General features: G+C 41.3%; 1 protein-coding gene across 1 annotated transcript in view; it reads left to right on the plus strand.

The window, feature by feature from the left end:
• The window catches only part of zfc3h1 (zinc finger C3H1-type containing), a gene marked incomplete at its 3' end in the record, with an annotated part of 74,241 nt that overhangs the window by 27,077 nt on the left and 19,664 nt on the right, over positions 1-27,500 (plus strand). The window contains exons 14-26 of the mRNA XM_028585296.1: positions 1-47; positions 769-891; positions 1,521-2,060; positions 2,143-2,259; positions 2,425-2,534; positions 2,711-2,843; positions 3,792-3,867; positions 4,476-4,577; positions 9,017-9,145; positions 14,042-14,219; positions 14,346-14,532; positions 15,446-15,634; positions 21,155-21,392. The exon at positions 1-47 is cut by the window's left edge and continues 128 nt beyond it. Of these exons, the coding sequence (XP_028441097.1) occupies positions 1-47; positions 769-891; positions 1,521-2,060; positions 2,143-2,259; positions 2,425-2,534; positions 2,711-2,843; positions 3,792-3,867; positions 4,476-4,577; positions 9,017-9,145; positions 14,042-14,219; positions 14,346-14,532; positions 15,446-15,634; positions 21,155-21,392 (2,169 nt within the window). The remainder of the gene's footprint in view (positions 48-768; positions 892-1,520; positions 2,061-2,142; positions 2,260-2,424; positions 2,535-2,710; positions 2,844-3,791; positions 3,868-4,475; positions 4,578-9,016; positions 9,146-14,041; positions 14,220-14,345; positions 14,533-15,445; positions 15,635-21,154; positions 21,393-27,500) is intronic.

Raw genomic sequence — 27,500 nt, forward strand, 5'->3', positions numbered from 1 at the left:
AGATCGTCACCGCCAACCGCACACTGCTCAAGAAGCTGCAGGAACAGGTGGGACACACACACACACACACACACACACACACACACAACCAGACGCACAACCAGACACACACAACCAGACACACATATACACACACACACAGACACACATATACACACACAACCAGACACACAACCAGACACACACAACCAGACACACATATACACACACACACAGACACACATATACACACACAACCAGACACACAACCAGACACACACACAACCAGACACACACAACCAGACACACAACCAGACACACACACACATACACACACACAACAGACACACACACACACACACACACACAGACACACACACAGACACACATATACACACACAACCAGACACACACACAGACACACACACAACCAGACACACACAACCAGACACACACAACCAGACACACACACACACACACCAACAACCAGACACAGACACAACTAGACACACACCAACAACCAGAGACACACACACAGACACACACCAACAACCAGAGACACACACAGACACACACACACACACACACACCAACAACCAGACACACAAACACACACACAAACAACCAGACACACACAGACACAACCAGACACACACACACACACAACCAGACACACACCAACAACCAGAGACACAACCAGACCCAACCAGACACACACAGACCCAACCAGACCCACCCCCAGACCCCCCAGGTGTGACAGCCCTCTCCTCATGGTGTGTGTGTGTGCAGGTGCAGCGCGTGGACCACCGCGTGTCCCTAAAGAAGAGCCTGGCTGTGCGCTATGAGCAGGAGCTGACCCAGCTGGCTGCAGCCAGAGGATCCAAACGCAGGACCGACTCCAGCCTGGCTCTGGTGAGACCACCTAAAGCTCACAATGTTACTATCTCCCCCCAGAGAGGGGGACAACCAGCATCTAGCTCTTCACTATCTCCCCCCAGAGAGGGGGACAACCAGCATCTAGCTCTTCACTATCTCCCCCCCAGAGCTGAGACAACCAGCATCTAGCTCTTCACTATCTCCCCCCCAGAGCTGAGACAACCAGCATCTAGCTCTTCACTATCTCCCCCCAGAGAGGGGGACAACCAGCATCTAGCTCTTCACTATCTCCCCCCAGAGAGGGGGACAACCAGCATCTAGCTCTTCACTATCTCCCCAGAGAGGGGGACCCCCAGAGAGGGGGACAACCAGCATCTAGCTCTTCACTATCTCCCCCCAGAGCTGAGACAACCACCATCGGGCCTCTCTGTCTTCTGATTTTCATTCTGGATGACAGTGACGTCTCTTTGTCCACGTTGTAAAGAGGCTTTAATGAAATCAGACACATGAGTTACTAAAGGACGTAGTCAACAGAGACACACTATAGGACATGGAGCAACAGCTAGTTCTCTCACTCACTGTCTCTGTGTCTGTCCCTCTCTGTCTGTCCCTCTGTCTGTCTGTGTGTCTGTCCCTCTCTCTCTGTCTGTCTCTGTGTCTCTCAGCCTGTCAGGAAGCTGCAGCGTGTGGACGAGCGTCACTTTTCCGAGCTGATGTCCCAGAAGCAGCGTCTGCAGCAGCTGGAGTCGGAGTACGCTCTGAAGATCCAGAAGCTGAAGGAGGCTCAGGCTCTGCACAACCGCGCCGCCGCCGCCGCGGTGCCGGCCGAGCCGGCGGCGCGGGCCTCCCCCCCGCCGCCGCCGCCTCCTGCTGCTGCCGGGGAGCCTCCGAGCCAGGCTCCGCCCCCCTCCTTCCCGCCGCCGCAGCCCTCCCTGCACGACCTCACGCAGGACAAACTCACGCTGGACAGCGAGGACCTCCCCGAGGGAGAGGACTCGGAGCCAGCGCCCGCCGCCGTCCCAGGAGCTCGCAGGAGCTCTCTGCGCCAGTCCAGCGTGTCCTTCACCAAACCACACCTGGAGCAGCTGGGCACCACGCCGGCTAAAGACGCCAAGCCGGCCAACAACCCCGGCAACAACCCCGGCAACAACCCCGCCAGCAGCCCCGTGAGCCAGCCGGCCAGCGCTGCGGCGTGCGAGCCCGGCGTGCGTGCGAGCCGGCGGCGTGCGGGCCGGCGTGCGGGCCGGCGGCGTGCTGGCCGGGCTGGACGTGGACGCCCTGAAGCAGCGCTACCAGCAGCAGGCGCGGCTCGGAGAGCTGCTGCAGAGCGAGCTGCACACCGTGGGGGAGCCCCTCCTCGCCACCGCGGGGGAGCCGCTCCTCGCCACCGCCGCCACCGGGACGGTGAGCACCCACACGCTAAACACACTAAACACGCTAAACACTTACCGCACAGGAAGCCTCCTGGTCGGGGCTCTTCCTCAAGCTGCTCTAGAGCTCCAGGGTTCTGGACAAATCTATACTGAAATCTCGTCTCTCTCGGTCTCCCTCTCTTTTGTCTCTGTGCAGGCAGTCTCAGTGGACGTGGACGCAGCTACGAGCCAATCAGGGATCTCTGATCTGAGGCCCGTCCCCTTTGGGTCCTATCACAGTCCTCTGCTGGTCTTCAAGTCCTACAGGTACACCACCAGCAAAGTTTACCCAACCCACCAAACCCTAAACCACAGCTCCTCCTCACCAACAACTGTCAGAGTATATATGGAGAGTATAACGTGTGTGTGTGTGTGTGTGTGTGTGTGTGTGTGTGTGTGTGTGTGTGTGTGTGTGTGTGTGTGTGTGTGTGTGTGTGTGTCAGGTTCAGTCCGTACTACAGGACCAAGGAGAAGCTGTCTCTGAGCTCCGTTACCCATAGCAACACCATTGAACCCAGGAAGTGTTTCTGTCGCTTCGACCTGACGGGGACCTGCAACGATGACGACTGCAGATGGTGACAGCCCTTTATTAATCCCTCTCTTCTGTCCTTCATCTCTGTCTCTGTCCTTCACATCTGTCTCTGTCCTTCATGCTTTCATATCTATAGAAAGATATATCTATAATGTGTCTGTGTCTTCATATCTATAGAAAGATATATCTATAATGTGTCTGTCTCTTCATATCTATAGAAAGATATATCTATAATGTGTCTGTCTCTTCATATCTATAGAAAGATATATGTATAATGTGTCTGTCTCTTCATATCTATAGAAAGATATATGTATAATGTGTCTGTCTCTTCATATCTATAGAAAGATATATCTATAATGTGTCTGTGTCTTCATATCTATAGAAAGATATATCTATAATGTGTCTGTCTCTTCATATCTATAGAAAGATATATCTATAATGTGTCTGTCTCTTCATATCTATAGAAAGATATATCTATAATGTGTCTGTGTCTTCATATCTATAGAAAGATATATCTATAATGTGTCTGTGTCTTCATATCTATAGAAAGATATATCTATAATGTGTCTGTCTCTTCATATCTATAGAAAGATATATCTATAATGTGTCTGTCTCTTCATATCTATAGAAAGATATATCTATAATGTGTCTGTGTCTTCATATCTATAGAAAGATATATCTATAATGTGTCTGTCTCTTCATATCTATAGAAAGATATATCTATAATGTGTCTGTGTCTTCATATCTATAGAAAGATATATCTATAATGTGTCTGTCTCTTCATATCTATAGAAAGATATATCTATAATGTGTCTGTCTCTTCATATCTATAGAAAGATATATCTATAATGTGTCTGTCTCTTCATATCTATAGAAAGATATATCTATAATGTGTCTGTCTCTTCATATCTATAGAAAGATATATCTATAATGTGTCTGTCTCTTCATATCTATGAGGAAGATATATGTATACAGGTGTCTGTCTGTTCCAGGACATCTATAGAAAGATATATCCTATAATTGTCTGCTCTGAGTCCAGCTCGTACGATGACGTCAGCATCTGCACAGGTCGGTTTTGAAAACCTGTCCCTGATTGTGTTCTGTGTGTGTGTGTGTGTGTGTGTGTGTGTGTGTGTGTGTGTGTGTGTGTGTGTGTGTGTGTGTGTGTGTGTGTGTGTGTGTGTGTGTGTGTGTGTGTGTGTGTGTGTGTGTGTGTGTGTGTGTGTGTGTGTGTGTGTGTGTTTGTAGAGAAGTACATGAAGACAGTGTGTGTATTTGTGTGTATTTGTAGAGAAGTACATGAAGACAGTTTGTGTATTTGTGTGTATTTGTAGAAAAGTAGATGAAGACAGTGTGTGTATTTGTGTGTATTTGTAGAAAAGTAGATGAAGACAGTGTGTGTATTTGTGTGTGTTTGTAGAGAAGTACATGAAGACAGTATGTGTGTATTTGTAGAAAAGTAGATGAAGACAGTGTGTGTGTATTTGTGTGTGTTTGTAGAGAAGTACATGAAGACAGTGTGTGTATTTGTGTGTGTTTGTAGAGAAGTACATGAAGACAGTGTGTGTATTTTTGTGTGTTTGTAGAGAAGTACATGAAGACAGTATGTGTGTATTTTTGTGTGTTTGTAGAGAAGTACATGAAGACAGTATGTGTGTATTTGTGTGTATTTGTAGAGAAGTACATGAAGAAGCTGTTTGGGACCAACAAAGACCGTATGGGCGTGGACCAGAAGGCCGTCCTCCTCGTCAGCAAAGTCAACGAAAGCAAACGCCACGGTGAGATCATCATCATCTTCTTCATCATCACCATCATCATCATCATCATCATCATCATCATCATCATCATCATCATCATCACTTTCCCATTACACATCCATGCTATACATGTCTTACATTCTGCACTCCACCCATTCACCTTCTTATACTAAACAGCTACTTTACATATTTATTTATTTATTTATTTATTTATTTATTTATTATTGTGTGTGTGTGTGTGTGTGTGTGCACCAACTACCAAGGTCAATAATCTCCTTTCTGATACTATTACTTTATATATAATCTATATAATTATAACCCTTTCTACAGACTATACTATGACTTTATATGTAATATATATAATTATAACCCTTTCTACAGACTATACTATGACTTTATATATAATCTATATAATTATAACCCTTTCTACAGACTATACTATGACTTTATATGTAATATATATAATTATAACCCTTTCTACAGACTATACTATGACTTTATATATAATCTATATAATTATAACCCTTTCTACAGACTATACTATGACTTTATATATAATCTATATAATTATAAGCCTTTCTACAGACTATACTATGACTTTATATATAATTATAAGCCTTTCTACAGACTATACTATGACTTTATATATAATCTATATAATTATAACCCTTTCTACAGACTATACTATGACTTTATATATAATCTATATAATTATAAGCCTTTCTACAGACTATACTATGACTTTATATATAATCTATATAATTATAACCCTTTCTACAGACTATACTATGACTTTATATATAATCTATATAATTATAAGCCTTTCTACAGACTATACTATGACTTTATATATAATCTATATAATTATAACCCTTTCTACAGACTATACTATGACTTTATATATAATCTATATAATTATAAGCCTTTCTACAGACTATACTATGACTTTATATATAATTATAAGCCTTTCTACAGACTATACTATGACTTTATATATAATCTATATAATTATAACCCTTTCTACAGACTATACTATGACTTTATATATAATATATATAATTATAAGCCTTTCTACAGACTATACTATGACTTTATATATAATCTATATAATTATAACCCTTTCTACAGACTATACTATGACTTTATATATACTCTATATAATTATAAGCCTTTCTACAGACTATACTATGACTTTATATATAATCTATATAATTATAACCCTTTCTACAGACTATACTATGACTTTATATATAATATATATAATTATTACCCTTTCTACAGACTATACCATGACTTTATATATAATATATATAATTATAACCCTTTCTACAGACTATACTATGACTTTATATATAATCTATATAATTATAACCCTTTCTACAGACTATACTATGACTTTATATATAATATATATAATTATTACCCTTTCTACAGACTATACCATGACTTTATATATAATCTATATAATTATAACCCTATCTACAGACTATACCATGACTTTATATATAATATATATAATTATTACCCTTTCTACAGACTATACTATGACTTTATATATAATCTATATAATTATAAGCCTTTCTACAGACTATACTATGACTTTATATATAATTATAACCCTTTCTACAGACTATACTATGACTTTATATATAATATATATAATTATAACCCTTTCTACAGACTATACTATGACTTTATATATAATATATATAATTAACCCTTTCTACAGACTATACTATGATTTTATATATAATATATATAATTATAACCCTTTCTACAGACTATACTATGACTTCATATATAATCTATATAATTATAAACCTTTCTACAGACTATACTATGACTTTATATATAATCTATATAATTATAAGCCTTTCTACAGACTGTAGAATGACTTTATATATAATCTATATAATTATAAGCCTTTCTACAGACTATACTGACTTTATATATAATCTATATAATTATAAGCCTTTCTACGGACTATAGAATGACTTTATATATAATCTATATAATTATAAGCCTTTCTACAGACCATACCATGACTTTATATATAATCTATATAATTATAAGCCTTTCTACAGACTATACCATGACTTTATATATATAATCTATATAATTATAAGCCTTTCTACAGACTATACTATGACTTTATATATAATCTATATAATTATAAGCCTTTCTACAGACTATACCATGACTTTTTGTATAATCTATATAATTATAACCCTTTCTACAGACTATACTATGACTTTATATATAATCTATATAATTATAACCCTTTCTACAGACTATACTATGACTTTATATATAATCTATATAATTATAAGCCTTTCTACAGACTATACTATGACTTTATGTATAATCTATATAATTATAACCCTTTCTACAGACTATACTATGACTATATATAATCTATATAATTATAAGCCTTTCTACAGATTATACTATGACTTTATGTATAATCTATATAATTATAACCCTTTCTACAGACTATACTATGACTATGTATAATCTATATAATTATAACCCTTTCTACAGACTATACTATGACTATATATAATCTATATAATTATAAGCCTTTCTACAGACTATACCATGACTTTATATATAATCTATATAATTATAACCCTTTCTACAGACTATACTATGACTTTATATATAATCTATACAATTATAAGCCTTTCTACAGACTATACTATGACTTTATATATAATCTATATAATTATAAGCCTTTCTACAGACTATACTATGACTTTATATATAATCTATATAATTATAACCCTTTCTACAGACTATACTATGACTTTATATATAATATATATAATTATTACCCTTTCTACAGACTATACCATGACTTTTATATATAATATATATAATTATAACCCTTTCTACAGACTATACTATGACTTTATATATAATCTATATAATTATAACCCTTTCTACAGACTATACTATGACTTTATATATAATATATATAATTATTACCCTTTCTACAGACTATACCATGACTTTATATATAATCTATATAATTATAACCCTATCTACAGACTATACCATGACTTTATATATAATATATATAATTATTACCCTTTCTACAGACTATACTATGACTTTATATATAATCTATATAATTATAAGCCTTTCTACAGACTATACTATGACTTTATATATAATTATAACCCTTTCTACAGACTATACTATGACTTTATATATAATATATATAATTATAACCCTTTCTACAGACTATACTATGACTTTATATATAATATATATAATTAACCCTTTCTACAGACTATACTATGATTTTATATATAATATATATAATTATAACCCTTTCTACAGACTATACTATGACTTCATATATAATCTATATAATTATAAACCTTTCTACAGACTATACTATGACTTTATATATAATCTATATAATTATAAGCCTTTCTACAGACTGTAGAATGACTTTATATATAATCTATATAATTATAAGCCTTTCTACAGACTATACTGACTTTATATATAATCTATATAATTATAAGCCTTTCTACGGACTATAGAATGACTTTATATATAATCTATATAATTATAAGCCTTTCTACAGACTATACCATGACTTTATATATAATCTATATAATTATAAGCCTTTCTACAGACTATACCATGACTTTATATATATAATCTATATAATTATAAGCCTTTCTACAGACTATACTATGACTTTATATATAATCTATATAATTATAAGCCTTTCTACAGACTATACCATGACTTTTTGTATAATCTATATAATTATAACCCTTTCTACAGACTATACTATGACTTTATATATAATCTATATAATTATAACCCTTTCTACAGACTATACTATGACTTTATATATAATCTATATAATTATAAGCCTTTCTACAGACTATACTATGACTTTATGTATAATCTATATAATTATAACCCTTTCTACAGACTATACTATGACTATATATAATCTATATAATTATAAGCCTTTCTACAGATTATACTATGACTTTATGTATAATCTATATAATTATAACCCTTTCTACAGACTATACTATGACTATGTATAATCTATATAATTATAACCCTTTCTACAGACTATACTATGACTATATATAATCTATATAATTATAAGCCTTTCTACAGACTATACCATGACTTTATATATAATATATATAATTATAACCCTTTCTACAGACTATACTATGACTTTATATATAATCTATACAATTATAAGCCTTTCTACAGACTATACTATGACTTTATATATAATCTATATAATTATAAGCCTTTCTACAGACTATACTATGACTTTATATATAATCTATATAATTATAAGCCTTTCTACAGACTATACCATGACTATATATATAATCTATATATAATTCTAAGTCTTTCTACAGACTGTACTGTCTGTAGGTGTAAGGTGTAACGTTGTGATTTGTCTGCAGTCCCTCCGTTCACCACGTGGAAAGACCCGCGGCGGTGGCGGCCGAAGCCGGCGGCGCCGAGCGGTGTGTGTCCCGAGGACGACAGCGAGGACGAGTCTGCAGGAGGACCGCTGACTGCCGGGAGACACGGTGAGGACACACACACAAACACAAATCTATAATGTTACAAAGTTACATATCAGCTATAATATATCATCATAATCTATAATGTTACAAAGTTACATATCAGCTATAATATATCATAATAATCTATAATGTTTCAAAGTTACATATCAGCTATAATATATCATAATAATCTATAATGTTACAAAGTTACATATCAGCTATAATATATCATAATAATCTTTAATGTTACAAAGATGGATGTTACATATCAGCTATAATATATCATAATAATCTATAATGTTACAAAATTACATATCAGCTATAATATATCATAATAATCTATAATGTTACAAAGTTACATATCAGCTTTAATATATCATAATAATCTATAATGTTACAAAGTTACATATCAGCTTTAATATATCATAATAATCTATAATGTTACAAAGTTACATATCAGCTTTAATATATCATAATAATCTATAATGTTACAAAATTACATATCAGCTATAATATATCATAATAATCTATAATGTTACAAAGTTACATATCAGCTATAATATATCATAATAATCTATAATGTTACAAAATTACATATCAGCTATAATATATCATAATAATCTATAATGTTACAAAGTTACATATCACCTTTAATATATCATAATAATCTATAATGTTACAAAGCTGGATGTTACATATCAGCTATAATATATCATAATAATCTATAATGTTACAAAGTTACATATCAGCTATAATATATCATAATAATCTATAATGTTACAAAGTTACATATAGGGCTGGGCGATATGGTTGAGAACTGTATCACGATATAAGTTTTTCATATCGGTCGATATCGATAATTATTGATTTTTTTTATGACCTATTTAAAATAAGGACCAGGAGAAAAATATATTAAATTTAAACATGTTTATTTTAAACCTAACCCTGCTCTGATTATAATCCCCTCAGTTATAAAAGCAGAATTGTCAACACAACCATGGAAAACACTCAAATAATTCAAATGTAAACAGGTCTAAAATCACAATGAACACTTAACAATTATCTCTTAACATTAAGGTGCAAAATTAAAGAATAAGTAAGAAGTGCTTAATAAAGTGTCATAAAATAGTGCAAAATGTTAAATATAAGAAACCTGAGAAGAACTATTTTCTGCAGGTTTAGTGCTAGGTTGGTAACCTCTCCATGGTGGTCTGCTGCTTGTAGTGTTTAGTAAGGCGTTGATGCAGAGTACCTCTCCATGGTGGTCTGCTGCTTGTAGTGTTTAGTAAGGTGCTGATGCAGAGTACCTCTCCATGGTGGTCTGGTGCTTGTAGTGTTTAGTAAGGTGCTGATGCAGAGTACCTCTCCATGGTGGTCTGCTGCTTGTAGTGTTTAGTAAGGTGCTGATGCAGAGTACCTCTCCATGGTGGTCTGCTGCTTGTAGTGTTTAGTAAGGTGCTGATGCAGAGTACCTCTCCATGGTGGTCTGCTGCTTGTAGTGTTTAGTAAGGTGCTGATGCAGAGTACCTCTCCATGGTGGTCTGCTGCTTGTAGTGTTTAGTAAGGTGCTGATGCAGAGTACCTCTCCATGGTGGTCTGCTGCTTGTAGTGTTTAGTAAGGCGCTGATGCAGAGTACCTCTCCATGGTGGTCTGCTGCTTGTAGTGTTTAGTAAGGCGCTGATGCAGAGTACCTCTTCATGGTGGTCTGCTGCTTGTAGTGTTTAGTAAGGTGCTGATGCAGAGTACCTCTCCATGGTGGTCTGCTGCTTGTAGTGTTTAGTAAGGTGCTGATGCAGAGTACCTCTCCATGGTGGTCTGCTGCTTGTAGTGTTTAGTAAGGCGCTGATGCAGAGTACCTCTCCATGGTGGTCTGCTGCTTGTAGTGTTTAGTAAGGCGCTGATGCAGAGTACCTCTCCATGGTGGTCTGCTGCTTGTAGTGTTTAGTATAGGCGCTGATGCAGAGTACCTCTCCATGGTGGTCTGCTGCTTGTAGTGTTTAGTAAGGCGCTGATGCAGAGTACCTCTCCATGGTGGTCTGCTGCTTGTAGTGTTTAGTAAGGTGCTGATGCAGAGTACCTCTCCATGGTGGTCTGCTGCTTGTAGTGTTTAGTAAGGTGCTGATGCAGAGTACCTCTCCATGGTGGTCTGCTGCTTGTAGTGGTTAGTAAGGCGCTGATGCAGAGTACCTCTCCATGGTGGTCTGCTGCTTGTAGTGTTTAGTAAGGTGCTGATGCAGAGTACCTCTCCATGGTGGTCTGCTGCTTGTAGTGTTTAGTAAGGTGCTGATGCAGAGTACCTCTCCATGGTGGTCTGCTGCTTGTAGTGTTTAGTAAGGTGCTGATGCAGAGTACCTCTCCATGGTGGTCTGCTGCTTGTAGTGTTTAGTAAGGCGCTGATGCAGAGTACCTCTCCATGGTGGTCTGCTGCTTGTGCCGTGTTGCAGCTGCAGATGTGGTTGGACGTTGATGGCGAATACGGCTGTGCTCCAAAGTGTGAGCGCGGCTAACTAAGTTTATGGTATTACCAGTGTTGGACGACATTGGTCTGACTACGGTCAGACTTATAAAATCCCCAAAACTGCCATACTGACTTTTCCTGTTTTATCAACGATTTCCTCGCTCGCTGCGGCACTCACTTTCCACTCCACGCCGGTTCTGTTATTGAAGAACACGAGACAGCGATGTGGCGCAACCAAACATGATACTGTTACATGATTGGCTGTTAGTGTCACTCCCCACGTTGCTAGGTTGCCAGAGAGTGAGTGCCTTTGTTCATGCAACCAAACTTGATTCACAACCTCTGGTTTCTTCTGATGAAGAAAAACAAGTTATCGAACGTTTTATCGACCGCATTTTCTATTAATATTGATTATGTGTCTATCACGATACATATCGTTATCGTTTTATCGCCCAGCCCTAGTTACATATCAGCTATAATATATCATAATAATCTATAATGTTACAAAGTTACATATCAGCTATAATATATCATAATAATCTATAATGTTACAAAGCTGGATGTTACATATCAGCTATAATATATCATAATAATCTATAATGTTTCAAAGTTACATATCAGCTATAATATATCATAATAATCTATAATGTTACAAAGTTACATATCAGCTATAATATATCATAATAATCTATAATGTTACAAAGCTGGATGTTACATATCAGCTATAATATATCATAATAATCTATAATGTTACAAAGCTGGATGTTACATATCAGCTATAATATATCATAATAATCTATAATGTTTCAAAGTTACATATCAGCTATAATATATCATAATAATCTATAATGTTACAAAGCTGGATGTTACATATCAGTTATAATATATCATAATCTATAATGTTACAAAGTTACATATCAGCTATAATATATCATAATAATCTATAATGTTACAAAGCTGGATGTTACATATCAGCTATAATATATCATAATTATCTATAATGTTACAAAGATGGATGTTACATACCGGCTATAATATATCATAATAATTTATAATGTTACAAAGTTACATATCAGCTATAATATATCATAATAATCTATAATGTTACAAAGTTACATATCAGCTATAATATATCATAATAATTTATAATGTTACAAAGTTACATATCAGCTATAATATATCATAATAATCTATAATGTTACAAAGTTACATATCAGCTATAATATATCATAATAATCTATAATGTTACAAAGCTGGATGTTACATATCAGCTATAATATATCATAATAATCTATAATGTTTCAAAGTTACATATCAGCTATAATATATCATAATAATCCATAATGTTAGAAAGATGGATGTTAAACGTGGCCAAAGCTTTAAATAAGGAGAAGAAATCCCTGTGAGCTAAAACCTTCTGAACACTAATGGCACAGGAACCTGGAAATATTGGCTGCAGTTAATTTCTCCCATATTTCGGGTCACATTCCTGCTGGAACATTGATTATATATATTGTGTGTGTGTATATATATATCTATACTAACTATAAAGAGGCAGAGCAGATCGTAGATATGGAAACGTTGTCTTTAAAGACAGAGCATTTCAGACAGAGGGGTAATCCAGCTATATTTAGACAAACAGGATGAGAAAAATGAAGTTTTTGAACATTACAGCAATTAAACATGTTCTAGTACAAACTCCAAATACAAGTATCAACGTGAAAACAGTAGATAATGGGTCTCCTTTAAAGTAAGTCTCTTAAATGTACATAGATAGAGGTTAGTTTGTTGAGTTAGTCTGTGTCCTGATGAATATATCCAGATATTAGACTGTAAACACTGTGATGTGATGGTCTGTGTCTAGATGAATATATCCAGATATTAGACTGTAAACACTGTGATGTGATGGTCTGTGTCTAGATGAATATATCCAGATATTAGACTGTAAACACTGTGATGTGATGGTCTGTGTCTAGATGAATATATCCAGATATTAGACTGTAAACACTGTGATGTGATGGTCTGTGTCTAGATGAATATATCCAGATATTAGACTGTAAACACTGTGATGTGATGGTCTGTGTCTAGATGAATATATCCAGATATTAGACTGTAAACACTGATGTGTCTCTGTGTCTAGATGAATATATCCAGATATTAGACTGTAAACACTGTGATGTGTCTCTGTGTCTAGATGAATATATCCAGATATTAGACTGTAAACACTGTGATGTGATGGTCTGTGTCTAGATGAATATATCCAGATATTAGACTGTAAACACTGTGATGGTCTGTGTCTAGATGAATATATCCAGATATTAGACTGTAAACACTGTGTTGTGTCTGTGTGTCTAGATGAATATATCCAGATATTAGACTGTAAACACTGATGTGTCTCTGTGTCTAGATGAATATATCCAGATATTAGACTGTAAACACTGTGTTGTGTCTGTGTGTCCAGATGGTGTCTCCAGGACCAGCCTGTCTGCGCTGGACGTCTGCGTCACATCGGAGGACAAACGTTACTTCATCAGCGAGACGGACGACATCTCCAACCTGGAGACCAGTGTCCTGGAGAGTCCCCGAGACACGCAGCTGTGGATCAAACTCGCCTTCAAGTACCTCAGTCAGAACGAGACGTAAGTCCAGAAACCTTACTTCTCTCTAACGTTTTCACCACTTTTTCCAGCCGTTACGTTCCACGTTTTCTCTCCGTAATATTGCGACTTTGGTGTGAAGTTTTTGTGCCTCTCTGTCGTCCTCAGGTCTGCAGCGGAGTGCTTGGAGGCGGCGCTGAACACGCTGTCCCGCGCCCTGGAGAGTAACTGTGAGAACCCCGAGGTGTGGAGCCACTACCTGTCTCTGTTCTCCCGGCGGGGCAGCCGCGAGGAGGTGCAGGAGATGTGCGAGATGGCCGTGGAGCACGCGCCCGACTACCAAGTCTGGTGGAACGTAAGTCAGGAACCACAGAGGACTTCCTGCACAGAGCTGCACAATAATCAGCTTTTTATCGTCCTCTCTGTAACCACCATGATCATGAAAGGAAATATCAGCAGAAACTCAGAGATCGTGTTCTTTTCTTAGTGCTGCCTTTTATATTCACTTCAGTGTTCATTTTGTTCAGTAAAAGAAAGTTGGACTTGATTTCCTTTCATTAGTTTTAAACTCAACAAGCAGTTTGTTGTATTTTAGCAAAATACTGAAAGCAGCAGAACTGAGAGCACTTTAATATTGGATTATAGCAAGTTATATTGTTATCAAGATATTTGAGAATAGAGCTGCACTGATTACAACTTTCTAGGACGATTCTGATTTCTTTGAGTCAGACCAGCCGATACCGATTTTAGCCGATTCAGATTTCATTTTTTCTAACCACTTTACAGCACACACAAATATGTATTTTCTATCTTTTCTTTAATAGAACATGTGTTGAACAGATAATGGATCACTATATAAATGACTCCTGGTGTGGGACATCCACACCCATCTAAAGAGCAACGTTAGAACCATTTCCTTCTTCTCACATCCAATATCCCACTAAAGAGAGATGTGATTCAGGTTGTTGGTGTGGTGCCTCCACAGAACATTAGCGCACCTTTTCCTCGTATGGAGCAAACCTAGTCTCTCCACACTGGGGGCAGCTTTGACTTTAATCACAACCTCCTGAATATTGTTTCTAGATTGTTTTCCGTTCACATTAAAGCTGGTAACGTTCATAAAGTCGTGTTTACAGCCGACCCAGGAGTTAAGAAGAACTTGCTGTAGTCTCTGTGTCAGATCTGGGTCATCCCTAGAAGATGAAATACTGATTTGATCAGCTGTTTGTCGGAGGCTTACGTAGCTCTTGTCTGTTGGTCTGCGTCAGTATCTGAAGCTGGAGAGCTCCTTCGAGGGGAAGGACTACGTGTGCGAGCGTCTACTGCACTTCCTGCTCTCCGAAGCATCTTCTGGCGTCTCCGACAAACTGTCCTTCCAGCTGATGGAGGCGCTGCTCTACAGAGTCCAGCTCAACCTGTTCACCGGGCGCATGGACAGCGCTCTGGCTCTGCTGCAGGTCCGTCAACACTACACTCTGTAGCATGCACTCCACTACCACATGTTGAGCTACTTGTACTGTGCTGGAGTCTTTTCTCTTCATGCCACGTTCTACTTCTACTCCGCTATATTTCAGAGAGAAATATTGGACTTTTTACTCCACTACATTCATCTGTTACAGCTTTAGTTACTAGTTACTTTAGTTACTCCACTACATTCATCTGTTACAGCTTTAGTTACTAGTTACTTTAGTTACTCCACTACATTCATCTGTTACAGCTTTAGTTACTAGTTACTTTAGTTACTCCGCTACATTCATCTGTTACAGCTTTAGTTACTAGTTACTTTAGTTACTCCGCTACATTCATCTGTTACAGCTTTAGTTACTAGTTACTTTAGTTACTCCGCTACATTCATCTGTTACAGCTTTAGTTACTAGTTACTTTAGTTACTCCACTACATTCATCTGTTACAGCTTTAGTTACTAGTTACTTTAGTTACTCCGCTACATTCATCTGTTACAGCTTTAGTTACTAGTTACTTTAGTTACTCCGCTACATTCATCTGTTACAGCTTTAGTTACTAGTTACTTTAGTTACTCCGCTACATTCATCTGTTACAGCTTTAGTTACTAGTTACTTTAGTTACTCCACTACATTCATCTGTTACAGCTTTAGTTACTAGTTACTTTAGTTACTCCGCTACATTCATCTGTTACAGCTTTAGTTACTAGTTACTTTAGTTACTCCACTACATTCATCTGTTACAGCTTTAGTTACTAGTTACTTTAGTTACTCCACTACATTCATCTGTTACAGCTTTAGTTACTAGTTACTTTAGTTACTCCGCTACATTCATCTGTTACAGCTTTAGTTACTAGTTACTTTAGTTACTCCGCTACATTCATCTGTTACAGCTTTAGTTACTAGTTACTTTAGTTACTCCGCTACATTCATATGTTACAGCTTTAGTTACTAGTTACTTTAGTTACTCCGCTACATTCATCTGTTCCAGCTTTAGTTACTAGTTACTTTAGTTACTCCGCTACATTCATCTGTTCCAGCTTTAGTTACTAGTTACTTTAGTTACTCCGCTACATTCATCTGTTCCAGCTTTAGTTACTAGTTACTTTAGTTACTCCGCTACATTCATCTGTTCCAGCTTTAGTTACTAGTTACTTTAGTTACTCCGCTACATTATATGTTACAGCTTTAGTTACTAGTTACTTTAGTTACTCCGCTACATTTATATGTTACAGCTTTAGTTACTAGTTACTTTAGTTACTCCGCTACATTCATCTGTTACAGCTTTAGTTACTAGTTACTTTAGTTACTCCGCTACATTCATATGTTACAGCTTTAGTTACTAGTTACTTTAGTTACTCCACTACATTCATCTGTTCCAGCTTTAGTTACTAGTTACTTTAGTTACTCCGCTACATTCATCTGTTCCAGCTTTAGTTACTAGTTACTTTAGTTACTCCACTACCTTCATCTGTTCCAGCTTTAGTTACTAGTTACTTTAGTTACTCCGCTACATTCATCTGTTCCAGCTTTAGTTACTAGTTACTTTAGTTACTCCGCTACATTCATATGTTACAGCTTTAGTTACTAGTTACTTTAGTTACTCCGCTACATTCATCTGTTCCAGCTTTAGTTACTAGTTACTTTAGTTACTCCGCTACATTCATCTGTTCCAGCTTTAGTTACTAGTTACTTTAGTTACTCGCTACATTCATCTGTTCCAGCTTTTAGTTACTAGTTACTTTAGTTACTCCGCTACATTCATCTGTTCCAGCTTTAGTTACTAGTTACTTTAGTTACTCCGCTACATTCATCTGTTACAGCTTTAGTTACTAGTTACTTTAGTTACTCCACTACATTCATCTGTTACAGCTTTAGTTACTAGTTACTTTAGTTACTCCACTACATTCATCTGTTACAGCTTTAGTTACTAGTTACTTTAGTTACTCCGCTACATTCATCTGTTACAGCTTTAGTTACTAGTTACTTTAGTTACTCCGCTACATTCATCTGTTACAGCTTTAGTTACTAGTTACTTTAGTTACTCCGCTACATTCATATGTTACAGCTTTAGTTACTAGTTACTTTAGTTACTCCGCTACATTCATCTGTTCCAGCTTTAGTTACTAGTTACTTTAGTTACTCCGCTACATTCATCTGTTCCAGCTTTAGTTACTAGTTACTTTAGTTACTCCGCTACATTCATCTGTTCCAGCTTTAGTTACTAGTTACTTTAGTTACTCCGCTACATTCATCTGTTCCAGCTTTAGTTACTAGTTACTTTAGTTACTCCGCTACATTATATGTTACAGCTTTAGTTACTAGTTACTTTAGTTACTCCGCTACATTATATGTTACAGCTTTAGTTACTAGTTACTTTAGTTACTCCGCTACATTCATCTGTTACAGCTTTAGTTACTAGTTACTTTAGTTACTCCGCTACATTCATATGTTACAGCTTTTAGTTACTAGTTACTTTAGTTACTCCGCTACATTCATCTGTTCCAGCTTTAGTTACTAGTTACTTTAGTTACTCCGCTACATTCATCTGTTCCAGCTTTAGTTACTAGTTACTTTAGTTACTCCACTACCTTCATCTGTTCCAGCTTTAGTTACTAGTTACTTTAGTTACTCCGCTACATTCATCTGTTCCAGCTTTAGTTACTAGTTACTTTAGTTACTCCGCTACATTCATATGTTACAGCTTTAGTTACTAGTTACTTTAGTTACTCCGCTACATTCATCTGTTCCAGCTTTAGTTACTAGTTACTTTAGTTACTCCGCTACATTCATCTGTTCCAGCTTTTAGTTACTAGTTACTTTAGTTACTCCGCTACATTCATCTGTTCCAGCTTTTAGTTACTAGTTACTTTAGTTACTCCGCTACATTCATCTGTTCCAGCTTTGGTTACTAGTTACTTTAGTTACTCCGCTACATTCATCTGTTCCAGCTTTAGTTACTAGTTACTTTAGTTACTCCGCTACATTCATCTGTTCCAGCTTTAGTTACTAGTTACTTTAGTTACTCCACTACATTCATCTGTTCCAGCTTTAGTTACTAGTTACTTTAGTTACTCCGCTACATTCATCTGTTACAGCTTTGGTTACTAGTTACTTTAGTTACTCCACTACATTCATCTGTTACAGCTTTAGTTACTAGTTACTTTAGTTACTCCGCTACATTCATCTGTTACAGCTTTAGTTACTAGTTACTTTAGTTACTCCGCTACATTCATCTGTTACAGCTTTGGTTACTAGTTACTTTAGTTACTCCGCTACATTCATCTGTTACAGCTTTGGTTACTAGTTACTTTAGTTACTCCGCTACATTCATATGTTACAGCTTTGGTTACTAGTTACTTTAGTTACTCCGCTACATTCATCTGTTCCAGCTTTGGTTACTAGTTACTTTAGTTACTCCGCTACATTCATCTGTTCCAGCTTTAGTTACTAGTTACTTTAGTTACTCCGCTACATTCATCTGTTCCAGCTTTAGTTACTAGTTACTTTAGTTACTCCGCTACATTCATCTGTTCCAGCTTTAGTTACTAGTTACTTTAGTTACTCCGCTACATTCATCTGTTCCAGCTTTAGTTACTAGTTACTTTAGTTACTCCGCTACATTCATCTGTTACAGCTTTTAGTTACTAGTTACTTTAGTTACTCCACTACATTCATCTGTTCCAGCTTTGGTTACTAGTTACTTTAGTTACTCCGCTACATTCATCTGTTCCAGCTTTAGTTACTAGTTACTTTAGTTACTCCACTACCTTCATCTGTTCCAGCTTTAGTTACTAGTTACTTTAGTTACTCCGCTACATTCATCTGTTCCAGCTTTAGTTACTAGTTACTTTAGTTACTCCGCTACATTCATCTGTTCCAGCTTTAGTTACTAGTTACTTTAGTTACTCCGCTACATTCATCTGTTCCAGCTTTAGTTACTAGTTACTTTAGTTACTCCGCTACATTCATCTGTTCCAGCTTTAGTTACTAGTTACTTTAGTTACTCCACTACATTCATCTGTTCCAGCTTTGGTTACTAGTTACTTTAGTTACTCCGCTACATTCATCTGTTCCAGCTTTGGTTACTAGTTACTTTAGTTACTCCGCTACATTCATCTGTTCCAGCTTTAGTTACTAGTTACTTTAGTTACTCCGCTACATTCATCTGTTCCAGCTTTAGTTACTAGTTACTTTAGTTACTCCGCTACATTCATCTGTTCCAGCTTTGGTTACTAGTTACTTTAGTTACTCCGCTACATTCATCTGTTCCAGCTTTAGTTACTAGTTACTTTAGTTACTCCGCTACATTCATCTGTTCCAGCTTTAGTTACTAGTTACTTTAGTTACTCCGCTACATTCATCTGTTCCAGCTTTAGTTACTAGTTACTTTAGTTACTCCGCTACATTCATCTGTTCCAGCTTTAGTTACTAGTTACTTTAGTTACTCCGCTACATTCATCTGTTCCAGCTTTTAGTTACTAGTTACTTTAGTTACTCCGCTACATTCATCTGTTCCAGCTTTAGTTACTAGTTACTTTAGTTACTCCGCTACATTCATCTGTTCCAGCTTTAGTTACTAGTTACTTTAGTTACTCCGCTACATTCATCTGTTCCAGCTTTAGTTACTAGTTACTTTAGTTACTCCGCTACATTCATCTGTTCCAGCTTTAGTTACTAGTTACTTTAGTTACTCCGCTACATTCATCTGTTCCAGCTTTGGTTACTAGTTACTTTAGTTACTCCGCTACATTCATCTGTTCCAGCTTTAGTTACTAGTTACTTTAGTTACTCCGCTACATTCATCTGTTCCAGCTTTAGTTACTAGTTACTTTAGTTACTCCGCTACATTCATCTGTTCAGCTTTAGTTACTAGTTACTTTAGTTACTCCGCTACATTCATCTGTTCCAGCTTTATTTACTAGTTACTTTAGTTACTCCGCTACATTCATCTGTTCCAGCTTTAGTTACTAGTTACTTTAGTTACTCCGCTACATTCATCTGTTCCAGCTTTAGTTACTAGTTACTTTAGTTACTCCGCTACATTCATATGTTACAGCTTTAGTTACTTTAGTTACTCCGCTACATTCATCTGTTACAGCTTTAGTTACTAGTTACTTTAGTTACTCCGCTACATTCATATGTTACAGCTTTAGTTACTAGTTACTTTAGTTACTCCGCTACATTCATATGTTACAGCTTTAGTTACTAGTTACTTTAGTTACTTCGCTACATTCATCTGTTCCAGCTTTAGTTACTAGTTACATTACATGTCATTTACCTGACACTTTTATCCAAAGCGACTTATAATTACTTCATATGTTAGAGGTTACACGCCTCTGGAGCAACTAGGGGTTAAGTGCCTTGCTCAGGGACACACTGGTTGATTTATCGCAGTGGGAATCAAACCCAGAGCTCTCACACCAAAGGCACGTGTGCTATCCACTGGGCCACCCCCACCCAGGTTACTGGTTCCTTGACCCATTGGGCTGATGGGTGCTGTGCTGTGTGTGCAGAACGCCTTGAAGTCGGCCCAGGAGCGCAGCGTGGCGGAGCACCTGGCGCTGGGCGACCGGGCGCTGCTCTGGCTCGCCTTCATCCACCTGACGGAGTTTGGGCGGCTGCCCTGCAGCCTGCAGGACCCGGCCGAGTCGGGCCCGTCCCGCCTGGTCAGCAGAGAGACCTTCCTGCTGCCCTGGAGGACACCGCAGGACATCCGCACGCCGCCAGACATCCTCATCGCTCTCTTCCAAGGTACACACCGCTACACGTTAGCTCAGGGAACCACCCACACTGCTACACGTTAGCTCAGGAAACCACCCACACCGCTACCGCGTTAGCTCAGGAGACCACCCACACTGCTACCGTTAGCTCAGGGAACCACCCACACTGCTACCACGTTAGCTCAGGAACCACCCACACTGCTACGTTAGCTCAGGAAACCACCCACACTGCGCGTTAGCTCAGGGAACCACCCACACTGCTACGTTAGCTCAGGAGACCACCCACACTGCTACCGTTAGCTCAGGGGAACCACCCAACTGCACGTTAGCTCAGGGGACCACCCACTGCTACACGTTAGCTCAGGAGACCACCCACACTGCTACACGTTAGCTCAGGGAACCACCCACACTGCTACGTTAGCTCAGGAGACCACCCACACTGCTACGTTAGCTCAGGGGAACCACCCACACTGCTACCACGTTAGCTCAGGGAACCACCCACACTGCTTAGCTCAGAAACCACCCACACGCTGCGCGTTAGCTCAGGAGACCACCCACACTGCTCACGTTAGCTCAGGGAACCACCCACACTGCTACACGTTAGCTCAGGGAACCACCCACACTGCTGCGTTAGCTCGAAACCACCCACACTGCTACGTTGGCTCAGGGAACCACCCACACTGCTACACGTTAGCTCAGGAGACCACCCACACTGCTACACGTTAGCTCAGGGGAACCACCCACACTGCTACACGTTAGCTCAGGAGACCACCCACACTGCCACACGTTAGCTCAGGAGACCACCCACACTGCTACACGTTAGCTCAGGGAACCACCCACACTGCACGTTAGCTCAGGAGACCACCCACACTGCTACCGTTAGCTCAGGGAACCACCACACCACAGCTCAGGAGACCATCCACACGCGTTAGCTCAGGAAACCACCCACACCGCTACCGTTAGCTCAGGAGACCACCCACACTGCTACACGTTAGCTCAGGGAACCACCCACACTGCCACACGTTAGCTCAGGAGACCATCCACACCGCACACGTTAGCTCAGGAAACCACCCACACCGCTACCGTTAGCTCAGGGAACCACCCCACCCACAGCTCAGGAGACCATCCACACCGCTACCGTTAGCTCAGGAAACCACCCACACTGCTACACGCGTTAGCTCAGGGAACCACCCACACTGCTACGTTAGCTCAGGGAACCACCCACACTGCTACGTTAGCTCAGGGGAACCACCCACACTGCTACACGTTAGCTCAGGGAACCACCCACACTGCTACACGTTAGCTCAGGGAACCACCCACACCGCTACACGTTAGCTCAGGAAACCACCCACACCGCTACACGTTAGCTCAGGAGACCACCCACACTGCTACACGTTAGCTCAGGGAACCAACCACACTGCTACACGTTAGCTCAGGGAACCACCCACACTGCTACACGTTAGCTCAGGAAACCACCCACACTGCTACACGTTAGCTCAGGGAACCACCCACACTGCTACACGTTAGCTCAGGGAGACCACCCACACACACGTTAGCTCAGGGAACCACCCACACTGCTACACGTTAGCTCAGGAGACCACCCACACTGCTACACGTTAGCTCAGGAGACCACCCACACTGCTACACGTTAGCTCAGGGAACCACCCACACTGCTACACGTTAGCTCAGGAGACCACCCACACTGCTACACGTTAGCTCAGGGAACCACCCACACTGCTACACGTTAGCTCAGGAGACCATCCACACCGCTACACGTTAGCTCAGGAAACCACCCACACCGCTACACGTTAGCTCAGGAGACCACCCACACTGCTACACGTTAGCTCAGGGAACCACCCACACTGCTACGTTAGCTCAGGAGACCATCCACACCGCCACACGTTAGCTCAGGAAACCACCCACACCGCCACACGTTAGCTCAGGGAACCACCCACACTGCTACGTTAGCTCAGGAGACCATCCACCACACGTTAGCTCAGGAAACCACCCACACGCACACGTTAGCTCAGGGAACCACCCACACCACGTTAGCTCAGGGAACCACCCACACTGCCACACGTTAGCTCAGGGAACCACCCACACTGCTGCCACGTTAGCTCAGGGGAACCACCCACACTGCTACACGTTAGCTCAGGGAACCACCACACCACGTTAGCTCAGGAAACCACCCACACCGCCACACGTTAGCTCAGGAGACCACCCACACTGCTACACGTTAGCTCAGGGAACCAACCACACTGCTACACGTTAGCTCAGGGAACCACCCACACGTTAGCTCAGGGAACCACCCACACTGCTACACGTTAGCTCAGGGAACCACCCACACTGCTACACGTTAGCTCAGGGAACCACCCACACTGCTACACGTTAGCTCAGGAAACCACCCACACTGCTACACGTTAGCTCAGGGAACCACCCACACTGCTACACGTTAGCTCAGGGAACCACCCACACCGCTACACGTTAGCTCAGGAAACCACCCACACTGCTACACGTTAGCTCAGGGAACCACCCACACTGCTACGTTAGCTCAGGGGAACCACCCACACCGCTACACGTTAGCTCAGGAAACCACCCACACCGCCACACGTTAGCTCAGGAGACCACCCACACTGCTACCACGTTAGCTCAGGGAACCAACCACACTGCTACACGTTAGCTCAGGGAACCACCCACACTGCTACACGTTAGCTCAGGAGACCACCCACACTGCTACACGTTAGCTCAGGGAACCAACCACACTGCTACACGTTAGCTCAGGGAACCACCCACACTGCTACACGTTAGCTCAGGGAACCAACCACACTGCTACACGTTAGCTCAGGGAACCACCCACACTGCTACACGTTAGCTCAGGGAACCACCCACACTGCTACACGTTAGCTCAGGAAACCACCCACACCGCTCAGGGAACCACCCACACTGCTACACGTTAGCTCAGGGAACCACCCACACCGCTACACGTTAGCTCAGGAAACCACCCACACTGCTACACGTTAGCTCAGGAGACCACCCACACTGCTACACGTTAGCTCAGGGAACCACCCACACCGCTACACGTTAGCTCAGGGAACCACCCACACAACGTTAGCTCAGGGAACCATCCACACTGCTGCACGTTAGCTCAGGAAACCACCCACACTGCTGCACGTTAGCTCAGGAAACCACCCACACTGCTACACGTTAGCTCAGGGAACCACCCACACTGCTGCACGTTAGCTCAGGGAACCACCCACACTGCTGCACGTTAGCTCAGGGAACCACCCACACACGTTAGCTCAGGGAACCACCCACACTGCACCACGTTAGCTCAGGGGAACCACCCACACTGCTACACGTTAGCTCAGGGAACCACCCACACCGCTGCACGTTAGCTCAGGAAACCACCCACACTGCTACACGTTAGCTCAGGGAACCACCCACACCGCTGCACGTTAGCTCAGGGAACCACCCACACTGCTGCACGTTAGCTCAGGGAACCACCCAACCACCAAGGTACACACCGCTACACGTTAACTCAGGGAACCACCCAACCACCAAGGTACACACCGCCACACGCTAACTCAGGGAACCACCCACACATTAACTTAGGGAACCACCCACACGTTAACTCAGGGAACCACCCACACGTTAACTCAGGTAACCACCCAACCACCAAGGTACACTCCGCTACACGTTAACTCAGGTAACCACCCAACCACCAAGGTACACTCAGTTACACGTTAACTCAGGGAACCACCCACACGTTAACTCAGGGAACCACCCAACCACCAAGGTACACACCGCTACACGTTAACTCAGGGAACCACCCAACCACCAAGGTACACACCGCTACACGTTAACTCAGGGAACCACCCAACCATCAAGGTACACTCAGCTACACGTTAACTCAGGGAACCACCCAACCACCAAGGTACACTCAGCTACACGTTAACTCAGGTAACCACCCAACCACCAAGGTACACTCAGCTACACGTTAACTCAGGGAACCACCCAACCACCAAGGTACACACCGCTACACGTTAACTCAGGGAACCACCCAACCACCAAGGTACACACCGCTACACGTTAACTCAGGGAACCACCCAACCACCAAGGTACACTCAGTTACACGTTAACTCAGGGAACCACCCAACCACCAAGGTACACACCGCCACACGCTAACTCAGGGAACCACCCACACATTAACTTAGGGAACCACCCACACGTTAACTCAGGGAACCACCCAACCACCAAGGTACACTCCGCTAAACGTTAACTCAGGTAACCACCCAACCACCAAGGTACACTCAGCTACACGTTAACTCAGGGAACCACCCAACCACCAAGGTACACACCGCTACACGTTAACTCAGGGAACCACCCAACCACCAAGGTACACTCAGCTACACGTTAACTCAGGGAACCACCCACACGTTAACTCAGGGAACCACCCAACCACCAAGGTACACACCGCTACACGTTAACTCAGGGAACCACACAACCACCAAGGTACACACCGCTACACGTTAACTCAGGGAACCACCCAACCACCAAGGTACACACCGCTACACGTTAACTCAGGGAACCACCCAACCACCAAGGTACACTCAGCTACACGTTAACTCAGGGAACCACCCAACCACCAAGGTACACACCGCTACACGTTAACTCAGGGAACCACCCACACGTTAACTTAGGGAACCACCCACACGTTAACTCAGGGAACCACCCATCCACCAAGGTACACTCCGCTACACGTTAACTCAGGTAACCACCCAACCACCAAGGTACACACCGCTACACGTTAACTCAGGGAACCACCCAACCACCAAGGTACACTCAGTTACAAGTTAACTCAGGGAACCACCCACACGTTAACTCAGGGAACCACCCAACCACCAAGGTACACACCGCTACACGTTAACTCAGGGAACCACCCAACCTCCAAGGTACACTCAGCTACACGTTAACTCAGGGAACCACCCAACCACCAAGGTACACACCGCCACACGCTAACTCAGGGAACCACCCACACATTAACTTAGGGAACCACCCACACGTTAACTCAGGGAACCACCCAACCACCAAGGTACACTCCGCTACACGTTAACTCAGGTAACCACCCAACCACCAAGGTACACTCAGTTACACGTTAACTCAGGGAACCACCCACACGTTAACTCAGGGAACCACCCAACCACCAAGGTACACACCGCTACACGTTAACTCAGGGAACCACCCAACCACCAAGGTACACACCGCTACACGTTAACTCAGGGAACCACCCAACCACCAAGGTACACACCGCTACACGTTAACTCAGGGAACCACCCAACCATCAAGGTACACTCAGCTACACGTTAACTCAGGGAACCACCCACACGTTAACTCAGGGAACCACCCAACCACCAAGGTACACACCGCTACACGTTAACTCAGGGAACCACACAACCACCAAGGTACACACCGCTACACATTAACTCAGGGAACCACCCAACCACCAAGGTACACACCGCTACACGTTAACTCAGGGAACCACCCAACCACCAAGGTACACTCAGCTACACGTTAACTCAGGGAACCACCCAACCACCAAGGTACACACCGCTACACGTTAACTCAGGGAACCACCCACACGTTAACTTAGGGAACCACCCACACGTTAACTCAGGGAACCACCCATCCACCAAGGTACACTCCGCTACACGTTAACTCAGGGAACCACCCACACGTTAACTCAGGGAACCACCCAACCACCAAGGTACACACCGCTACACGTTAACTCAGGGAACCACCCAACCACCAAGGTACACACCGCTACACGTTAACTCAGGGAACCACCCATCCACCAAGGTACACTCCGCTACACGTTAACTCAGGTAACCACCCAACCACCAAGGTACACACCGCTACACGTTAACTCAGGGAACCACCCAACCACCAAGGTACACTCAGTTACAAGTTAACTCAGGGAACCACCCACACGTTAACTCAGGGAACCACCCAACCACCAAGGTACACACCGCTACACGTTAACTCAGGGAACCACCCAACCTCCAAGGTACACTCAGCTACACGTTAACTCAGGGAACCACCCAACCACCAAGGTACACACCGCCACACGCTAACTCAGGGA

Source organism: Perca flavescens, chromosome 8 (assembly GCF_004354835.1).
Source record: "Perca flavescens isolate YP-PL-M2 chromosome 8, PFLA_1.0, whole genome shotgun sequence".
NCBI classification, from domain to species: domain Eukaryota; kingdom Metazoa; phylum Chordata; class Actinopteri; order Perciformes; family Percidae; genus Perca; species Perca flavescens.